Source organism: Helianthus annuus, chromosome 17 (assembly GCF_002127325.2).
Source record: "Helianthus annuus cultivar XRQ/B chromosome 17, HanXRQr2.0-SUNRISE, whole genome shotgun sequence".
NCBI classification, from domain to species: Eukaryota; Viridiplantae; Streptophyta; class Magnoliopsida; order Asterales; family Asteraceae; genus Helianthus; species Helianthus annuus.
In genome coordinates this window covers 14,690,153-14,700,394 of record NC_035449.2, presented here as the reverse complement: position 1 = coordinate 14,700,394, position 10,242 = coordinate 14,690,153, and the positions used below count along the sequence as shown (strand labels likewise).

At 36.9% G+C, this 10,242-nt stretch overlaps 1 protein-coding gene across 1 annotated transcript; it reads right to left on the bottom strand.

Annotated features, from left to right (window-relative positions):
• Window positions 1-2,715: 2,715 nt before the first annotated feature.
• On the bottom strand, window positions 2,716-9,145 carry LOC110923747 (potassium channel KAT3). Its single transcript, XM_035986144.1, has 10 exons — window positions 8,958-9,145; window positions 7,512-7,727; window positions 7,204-7,423; window positions 5,985-6,302; window positions 4,606-4,944; window positions 4,495-4,527; window positions 3,582-3,767; window positions 3,200-3,277; window positions 2,925-3,108; window positions 2,716-2,838 (listed from the first exon to the last, which is right to left on the bottom strand). The coding sequence occupies exons 1-10, from the start codon at window positions 9,143-9,145 to the stop codon at window positions 2,735-2,737; spliced, it is 1,866 nt and encodes a 621-aa protein (XP_035842037.1). The 3' UTR covers window positions 2,716-2,734.
• Window positions 9,146-10,242: the final 1,097 nt, after the last annotated feature.

Below are 10,242 nucleotides of genomic sequence, written 5' to 3'. Positions count from 1 at the left end.
CACCACGCCCCCGTGCTCGCTGGACACGGCCCCGTGGTGGGCAATGGAAGCTTCTACTGGTTTGTCTTTTCTGCTGCTTCCTGGGCACGCCCCCGTGTTCGCTGGACACGGGGCGTGTTCAGACTCTGTTTCTTCTCCTTTGTCTTGGGAGGTGCCGTTGAGGGTCCGGGCAATCCACTTTTGTTCATTTTCTTGTATTTATGGTAGAATTAGTAGTCTTTTTGCTTCTTTTGTGATTTTGAGCTCATTTCATCCTGAAAATACAAAAGGAAGACAAAAACACTATTTTTCCAACATTAGTACTTAAAAAGGGTTAGTTTTATGCCTTAATTGATGTGTTTTATATGTTGCATTTTACACACATCAGTATGTGACCCTATAAATATAAAGGTGTACTTTACTTTAATTTTTTTCTATTATAGAAATTCTAATGTGATGGTATTTTTGTTGTTTCCTCTATTATTTTCTCCATATAATATAGAATAGAGGTTCCAATGCAAATGCTCTAAATATAGACGTTTACTTTACATTCTTGCTTTTGTATGTTTTTATGGCTCTTTACAACAAGAAAAAGTTTAAGAAACCAGTTAAAAATTTATGATGGAGAAAAGGAAAAGATGATACTTTACATGTTAAAGTGTTATTTTTATACTTTTATTATAAATTAAATTTTCCTACCCGGAAAATGTCCGGGTTATAACCTTATTTTTTTCTATAACAGTAAAAGTGGTTTATAGCAAATCAAGTGTTGGAGGGTAGCCAACCAGTTGATATCTCTAAGAACCCGTTTGAGTTGTTCTTACACTTAAGTAAGAATCTATTTTTTTTTTCAAATTAATTTCATGTATATAAAACAGTAATTAACTCTTTTGAGTTAATTACTGTTTCGTCCTATGGTTTGTTAAAAATCACTATTTGAGTCCATTAGTTTAAAAATTGCGATTTCAGTCCGTGTGGTTTCACTTTCGTGACCATTTTCAGTCCTTGTGGTTTCACTTTCGTAACCATTTCAATCCATTTATTCTGTAAGTACAGGGACTGAAATGGTTACGAGGTGGACTGAAATGGTTACGAAAGTGAAACCACAAGGACTGAAATCGCAATTTTTAAACTAATGGACTGAAATAATGATTTTTGACAAACCACAGGGACGAAAACAGTAATTAACTCTTTTTAATAATCTAGCAATAGAGCTTTAAATTCTAAGTCGTCCTGATTGGAATTGATAATGTCAGAGGATGAATGCGATAGTGGAGTTAAAGAAGACATCATAAAAACATCATGAAGGTTTAGTTCACAAAAACTTAATTTGTAACGAACATTATGTAGCTGTAGTATTGGGACGTGCTCAACTGTCTCAAAATATTAGGCTTAACAAATCACAGTTTAACACTTTTACGTTTAAATTATTTTATGTGTTTAGTTGGTGTTTAGCCACCCGCGAAGCTCGCGGGGTCTTAGGCTAGTACATTTATATATACAATTGCATTCAGTGACAAATCTATAAATTGTTTTGTAAGGCCAAATGATAATGATCCATTTTTATATGTTATATACCGTAGGATTTTCATTTTCTATATTATATGTATCCGACATTAAATGACATTGATTCACCGAACATTCTAAAAAAATAATAGAGTAAAATGCATTGATAGTCCCTGTGGTTTTGTAAAATAACACATATAGTCCCCAACTTTTGGAAATTACACTCTTGCTTCCTGTGGTTTACTCAGTTGTTACTCGGATAGTCCCTGGAGTGGATGATCGTTAGTTTTCTCAGTTAAGTCCATTTAAATGACAAAAATACCCTTAATATAAAAACAATTAAAGCTAATTAAAAACTAATTATACCGCAACCAACCACCCGACACCACCACTCTACCCATCCACTTCAGCTGGCAAACACGACCACCTCCGCCGCAACCAGCCACCCGACACCACCACTTTACCCGCCCACTCCGCCTGAAACCAGCCACCCGACGCCAGCACTATACCCACCCACTTCAGCCGGCAAACACAACCACCTCCGCCGCGATGTACACCGCACATCATCGGTCATCTCCGTCACATCCACCAACTATAAAGTTGTCGAATACTTTTGTTTTTCCAGATCTGAGTTGCTGCAGAGTGGAAGGTGGTTGTTGTATTGTTTCTGATGTGAACGAGTGAGAATGATGGTGGTCTAAGGTGGTTGCAGGTTCAAGAACCCACTGTATACTGTGGTTGTTGGTTGTTGGCTGAGCTCCGACGAGAAGGTTGTTGTGTACTGTGGTAGTTTGTGTATATGGGGTGGGGATTGGTGTGGGTGAGTGTTAGTTTGTATTTAGATAAAATATGTGGGGCCCATCATAATTAAATGGTTGAATTTATTTCTTTTAACTATTCAACTAATATTCTTGTAGCGAGGGTAGTTTAGTCATTTCACATAGACTTAACTGAGAAAACTAACGGTCATCCACTTCAGGGACTATCCGAGTAACAACTGAGTAAACTATAGGGAGCAACAGTATAATTTCCAAAAGTTGGGGACTATAAGTGTTATTTTACAAAACCACAGGGATTATCCGTGCATTTTACTCAAAATAATATCAAAAAAAAATATTGTATCATTGGTGATCGAGTCTTATAGAGCATAATACACAAAATAGCTCCATATGTTTATACAAAATATAAGTACATCTTATGTTAAATGATTCAAACAGAAAGTGTAGCACATTGGTCTGCTAGTAATATGTCAAAATATAAACAGGTGATCATTGTCTCTTAAAGCCTCAAGATCTTCCACTTGAGACCCATCCTCCATGAGAATTACACTCCCTCTTTTCCCAAGTTTCTTCTCTGCAATCACACAGCATGATCAACTCAAAAGCTTCACAATTGTAACTCATGGTGTCCATTAATACAACCACAACTACATCACTTACCTGCTAACTCTAATAGCTCTGACACTGATCCTGGCAGCTGGACTACTTTTCCGGTTTCTGGTCTTTCCTCATGTGGTTTATGCGCATGGATGATCACCCTCGATGGAGATGATCTTGATGGTGTATTAGTTATGGGTGTGTCTTCTTGATCATAATCCGATGTATCATGGTTTTCTGATACTTGCTGCAAGTTTTCGTCATTAGCGGTTTGAAACATAAGAGAAGATGCATTTATATTAATCATATGTTTAATTTATAGATGACGAATAACTAACCTCGATGTTCAAGTCGCAAAGATGGTCTGTTAAGAAGGTTATCTCGTCTTGTACCTCCTTCTTTAAGTTCTTCAAGTACTGAAAGACGAGAAACCAACGTACACGTTAGTGGGATGTTTGAATTTTTTTAAGGATATGTGTAATGGTTTCACTAAAAAGTGAAAAAAAAAATGGTGTCACGTCAGTGTGTGATGTGGTTAGTTGCGATTGGGTGAAATTCTTAAAAAAAATTAAAAGGGTTTGTGTGCAACTTCCAGTTCCGTGGTTTGCTGCCCCCCCCCCCCCCCCCCTAAATCACGCCCAAAAAAGCCGGTGCGGGGCGTTAGCTCATTACACATAGCTTAATAAAAAAAAGGCGATGGTTAAGAATTGAACAAATAACCTGAATAAAATTGGACATTATCGTCTTTGTGTCATGGTTAAGCGGCTGCACTAGTTCCTTGAAGTGATGGTGGCTTATTCGAACTACTTGAGAAAGTTTCTTGCTTCTCACCGTGAACGGTTGTGGAATGTTGAACAACACACCGATTTCACCGAACACGTCCATCGGTCCTAGACTTGTTAATAACTGAGCAAACAATACGAAACAAAACTTAATTTAGCATTAATCAAAGAAAAAATGTCACTAAATAATAACATTGTAGCTGACATATACCAATTTGTCTTGTTATAGTGTCAATTGTATAAAAGTGTTCACAGCATTTTAATTAGTTGTATAACAATTAACATTGATGAAGTTGATGGTTATTGTGTATCATAATAATTTGTGTAATTAGACTTTATAGAGATAAATTTAAACCTTAGACTATCATCTTATCCTATTGTGTGCTAAATTTATAGGTTGATTAGTTCTTATTGCTCATTGCATCTCATTTGTATAACACAAAGATTTATACAAATGCTGAGGTGTAGCACATTTATTTTTAGTGATAAAGAGTGAGATTCAGTACAAATAACATTTAGCATGCGAAGTCTACGAAGTTATTAAAAGGACACACTGACATTTTTCGTAATTATGAAGTACTCTACAACAAAATTGTACTAGATCGAGTAATAAAAAACAGGCTACTTGTAAACTGTAGCGTAATTATTATTACTCTAGTACAATTTTGTTATAGCGTGGTTACTCTCTTTAGAGTAATTACGAAAATTCCACTGTGTCGATTTTTTTCTTCACTTCACTTTGTACGCTTCCCATGCTAAAACTTATATGTAGTTGATCCAAAACTAGCGATAAACATCAAATTTTCATAAAAATCTTAGATTTTGATCTCTAATAAAAGGTACATTCGTACATGCTCGGTTCTATTCCGATGTGTAAGCACCTCCTGCATCAATACACCATTAGAATTAGCAACAACACTCATAACATGAATTCAAAATGGAGAAATTCAAACTTTGGTTACCATAGATCCAGAAACCACAATATAGAAATCAGTTGGTATCTCATTTTCTAGTACAACTTCAACTTTAGGTGGAAAGTATTCAGCTTTCAAATCTGTAACCAACTGGCTGCTAAGATCTTCCGAAATCCCTTTAAACAAATACGTTTTCTCCACACATTTCCGAAAAAGATGCTGCGCAATGCTTGATCTAATCGCCTTTGGTAGATCCTCAAGAACCTCTTCTTGTTGTAACTCAGCTGTCTTGAACTTAAGTTGCATATGTGCCAGCATTTGTTGTTTTAAACCTTCTGGTAATCTGTTCTTGCTTGCATATCGCAAGATCTCATTGATCGAATCCCTCTTTTCGTACAAAACAAACGGATAAATAAGTAGAGTTAAGTTCCTGTAAAAATAAAGTTATCGTACGAAACGTACGAAGTGAAAGAAAGTCAAAAAAGTGGCGGTGGTATTTTGGTAATTATCAGCAACTTCAAAATTACTCTAGTAGAGTAATTTTGAACTTCTGTAGGGTAATTTTGTAAAAGTTCAAGTAGAGTAATTTTGGTCGTGTAGGGTAATTATCAAAATTGTAGGGTAATTATCAAAATTACACTAAACACCCCCCCACCCCCCAAAAACCTAAACCCCCCCCCCCACCCCCCAAAAACCTAAAAAAACCTAAACCATTGTAAAAGTTCAAGTAGAGTAATTTTGGTCGTGTAGGGTAATTATCAAAATTGTAGGGTAATTATCAAAATTACACTAACCCCACCCCCCCCCCAAAAAAAAACCTAAAAAAACCTAACCCCCCCCCCCCCCCACATCCCCAAAAACCTAAAAAAACCTAACCCCCCCCCCCACCCTCAAAAACCTAAAAAAACCTAACCCCCCCACCCCCAAAAACCTAAAAAAACCTACCCCCCCCCCCCAACCCAAACTAAAAGCTAAAAACTAAACCATAAAGCTAAACCCCATAACTAAATGCTAACAAAATTACTCTACAAGACATTTCCCAAAATTACCCTACAGAAGTCAAAATTACTCTACTAGAGTAATTTGATAATTACCCTACATTTCTCAAAATTACTCTACAAATGCTCAAAATTACCCTATTGATGCTCAAAATTACCCTACAGATGCTCAAAATTACCCTACTAGAGTAATTTTGAAGTTTTTGATAATTACCAGATTGCCACCGCCACTTTTTGCTTTTCCTCAGTACAGTACTTTTGAAATTGCTGATAATTACCATATTGCCACCGCCACTTTTTGACTTTTCTTTCAATTCGTACAGTTCGTACGTTTATTTTATTTTTATTTGATCCTTTACCTAAATAAGTAATAACTATAAGCATGTCCAAGTTATGTCATAGATTATTTAGTAGAGAATTTTAATTTACCATCACAAAGGTTCTAACAGCGCTATGAACGATTAAGTTGGTCATGTTTCCGATGAGATAGGATGTGAGCCCGATGTTGAACAACATGTAGAAGATGTTGAACACTTTTTCTCCAGTGTTAACCGCGTGCAAGTCGCCATAGCCAGTGGTTGTAAGGGTCACAATGGACCAGTACAATGAGTATGTGTAGCCTAACCATATGCTTCTATGTTCGATATCTTGGACAATTGACCCAATCCATGTGTCCTCTATGCGGCGGTGATGGGTCGCGATCCAGTAGTAGAAGCATCCGGCTGAGTGCACCGCGAACAGCGTAACCTGCAGATTGTAGATTGAGGAGTTGTTTCATGATAGTTATTACTATTTGATTTATTATTTACTAGTTTGAATATTAGGATAGTTATTGATGTTTTATAATTATTATTATTAGTTTGTTCGATGGGGAAATCACAAAAGTAGACATGTGGACCGATGGAATTAAGACATTGACTTTCGGCCTTTGCCAAAATAGGCATGTCCAAAAGGGCCGTTCATGAGATGACAAATGGGATCCGCAGATTAAGACGACTAGGGCTTAGCCAACAAAAAAAACTAATCGTGAAGCACAAAGGGCCAAAGGAGTCCATAATTGCCATTCAAATAGGACCACGTGTAAAGCTTCAACTAAATTTAGCCTTGGCTAGGATCTAGCCCCACATTTTCTTCAAATAGTTGTTTTAGCCCCAACTTTTTTATCCGTCATCTGAGTTAGCTCCCACTTTTTCATTCACCGGCTAAATTTACCCTACAATTTACATGTGTATTATTTTGATTTTTCTTATGGACCTCATCGTACTTTCAAGGGTTTTTATGTCGGCTAAGTTGTAGTAGTCTCAGCAGCGGACCCTATTTGTCATCTCCTGACTGGTTGGTTTAGACATGTCTATTTTGACAAAAGCTAAAAGTCAATGCCTATTTTGTTAATTTAATCATTCAATATTTCTATTCGTGATTTCCCTTGTTACGGTTATTGAGTACATACAAAGTATTATTATTATTATTATTATTATTATTATTATTATTATTATTATTATTATTATTATTATTATTATTATTATTATTATTATTCATCTACATAGTTTTTCATTTCTTTTTGGGTTTTTTCAATAAAAATGAAATGATAATAATAGTTATAGTAGATAGTATATTGTCTAACATAACATAAGCCCACCACACTTACACATATTAGTTTGGTGCACCTGGTCCAGAAGTAGCTGAATCTCGTATCTTTCTCTAACCTTGAGAACAATTTACTAACACGTCTTAGCCGCCACAATCGGAGTAGATTTAGGAACCCGAAGATCTGCCCATGGTGGGTTCTTCCGGTGAAGAGGCGGTAGATGGACTGAAATGGCAATGTGGAGGCGACATCTATCGGGAACATCATGTGTGTGACATACCTGGAAATTAAGCACCATTTGGATTTATGATGGTTTGTATGAAATGTACAATGATCGTTGGTTGATCGTTGGTCATAGTTATGTTTACCGTGTGGCGATCTTTTTATGATCGTCGACTAGAAGATATGTTGACTTGTCTAAGTATGCGACGAAGAATGTTAGGATGATATCGATGGTGAAGAACAAGTCGACGACCAAATCGATGACCAAGAGTGGGCCGCTAGCGCCCTTCTTGAAAGCTAGCTCGAAAGGGGATGACCATGCCGAGTATATGACTAGTAAGACTAGAAAGGCTTGCCACCACCTAAATGCATGCACATAAATTGTATCTAGATCACGGGGATAAACGAGTCGAGCTACACGCAACACTTTCAGATTTATGTTTGAACTCGATTAGATAACGTGGTTCGGTTTCTTGGTTTGGCTTGAATAAAATTGTCAGTTTGGTTGACAAAATAATGACAACAAAAAAATGGACTTGACCGTAACGATAACTTTGTAATCTTTTGCGGACCAAAAAGCCTAAAGCGTGAAACCAAACCTTTAGTAACTGTTAAAGTAAAACTCTAAATTTTATACTAAAATAATGTTATTATATATTCAAAGCAATTGTTTATATTAGAGGTGTAAAAAACCGGTTTGGGCCCGGCGAACCGGAAACCACCCAACGCGGTATAAAACTGGACCTGGTCCAACCCGACCCGGTGGTTTGGTATAGGTTTGTGATTTTTGTGTTGAGAATCAGTTTCAACCTGAACCGGTTTGAGTCCACCTTAAAAAACTGATAATAAACCGGTTTAAACGCGAAAACCGATTTTGAAACTGATCTGAATTAATTAGGGTGGGTTTGGATTTTCCACCCTAAAACCAGTTCTTAACCCGAACCAATTTGGGCCAAATCGGTTTGAGACCAAACTAAAAAAATGGGCCGGTTTGGGCTCAAACCAGGTTTTGTACACCTCTAGTTTATATTACTACAAAACCAATCACTACACTAGTTAGCTAGGCCAAATTTTGGGCTGGGCCATGGCCCATTTAGATGACCTGCAATATTATAAGTCACCATTTGGCCCATTGGAAAGCAATTTGTACACCTGTAGTTTATATCTACAAAAACCAATCATTACTTCACTAGTTAGCTAGGCCCAATTCTAATATAGGTCACTGAAATCACTACTTTTCTACTACCGACTACTCTACTTGACTAGTTCGCTAGGCCCAAATTTGGACTGGGCCATGACTCATTTAGATGACCGGCAATATTATCAGTCACTATTTGGCCCATTGGAAAGCAATTTGGGCTCATCAAAAGTAATTTGTCCCCCTCAAACAAGTTTCAATACATGATAATATGGTCCATGGGTACATCGTTTCCACCAAAAAGTAAACATTTTACGATTCAATAGTTAGTGTTCGCTGCTCGGCTAGTAATAACTTACTTGGTCCGCCCAAAACACAAAAGCTCGCTATGCATTCGTCTTTAAGGATACATGTACAAAACATGAAGTACCTCATATATTTTGAAAAAACTTACCGATATCTACGATCATATGGTGCAATGACATATTTCTTAAGAAAAGGAGAATCGTCACCAACAAGTGTTCCAAATGCAGGCAAAAGGCTGCTCGAGACGGAAGCCAAGTTTTTCAACACCTCGCCGCTTGAATGGCGCCTATACAATAATGGCATCGGTGATCGGGTTTCGGATAACACCTCTCCCATCTCTAGAGTGGTTGGAACTTGTAGTTTTGTTAAGTTGTTATGATGTATATATAGTGATTTAACTGTATTTATAGAATGATTTTTTATTTAAAAAAGAAGCACCATGTTAGGGAAGATAATATAATTAACAAGTGAAGATTTGACTTTCTGTTTTTGGAAATACAAGATTTAAACGGTTGCTTACTTCATGGGGATAATTGAATGATATTCGTGAATCTAAGTGTTATGAAATATAAATATTATCGGTTTGACTAATTTTTCCATATATGGATAGCCATCACAAGCACAATTTTTAAACTTGATTAATAAGTGTTTTCATTTTTACACTACTACAAACTTTTCAGGTAAAGTCATGGGATGTATTCTAAAATTTAAGGTGTTAACCAGTGACATGTCATATTAACTTACATCGTAAACCACTCTCTCCTTGTGTTAAGTGGTATTAAATGGGTTATTTGTTAACATGTTAACCGGATGCTAAGATATTAAATTAATTATTCGTTTCTTTTATAAACAAAAAAAAAAAAAAAACCACTAAAAATAGGGTTAGATGAAGTTAATGAGATTAAACCATTTCCTTGAAGTAAGACATAACGAAACATGGGGAAATGGATGATGTGGCACTTAGGTAGAGTAAAGAAGGGTTAAAGTATACCCAAAGCCTAAGGCTATAGGGTGTGGTCATGACCCCCATGACCCCCATGACCCTCCATATGTTAGTGCCATGTAACCCACCTCTAATCCATCATAAAAAACGGGTGTGGTCATAACCCAAATCACTAGCCCCTTATTTATTTTAATTTATCTTTGTCTAAAGAAAAAGGAGGCAATTTGTTGAAAAGTAGAAAGGAGGACCACGGTTTCCATGGATTAATCTATGCAAACCATGGTGATCAATCAAGGAGTTGATGTAACCTTCCATTCATGTCCCTAGATGGCAAATCAATAAATCATGTCCCAACCATGACCCCCACACCCTATAGCCTAAGACCATGGGGTATGGTGGGGCTTGGGTTGAGGCATTTGTTGACACGTGGAATGGAAGCCCCCCCACCACTCAAACCCACGCCCATGGGGTATGGTAGGGCTTGGGTTGG

Excerpts from the sequence above, each read along its gene's own strand:
- LOC110923747 (XM_035986144.1), bottom strand. The coding sequence starts at position 9,145 with ATGGGAGAGGTGTTATCCGAAACCCGATCACCGATGCCATTATTGTAT. Across the intron at positions 6,303-7,203 it reads GGTGCACCAAACTAATATGT|GTTACGCTGTTCGCGGTGCA; the intron begins GTAAGTGTGGTG and ends TACAATCTGCAG. Across the intron at positions 2,839-2,924 it reads AGAGCTATTAGAGTTAGCAG|AGAAGAAACTTGGGAAAAGA; the intron begins GTAAGTGATGTA and ends GTGTGATTGCAG.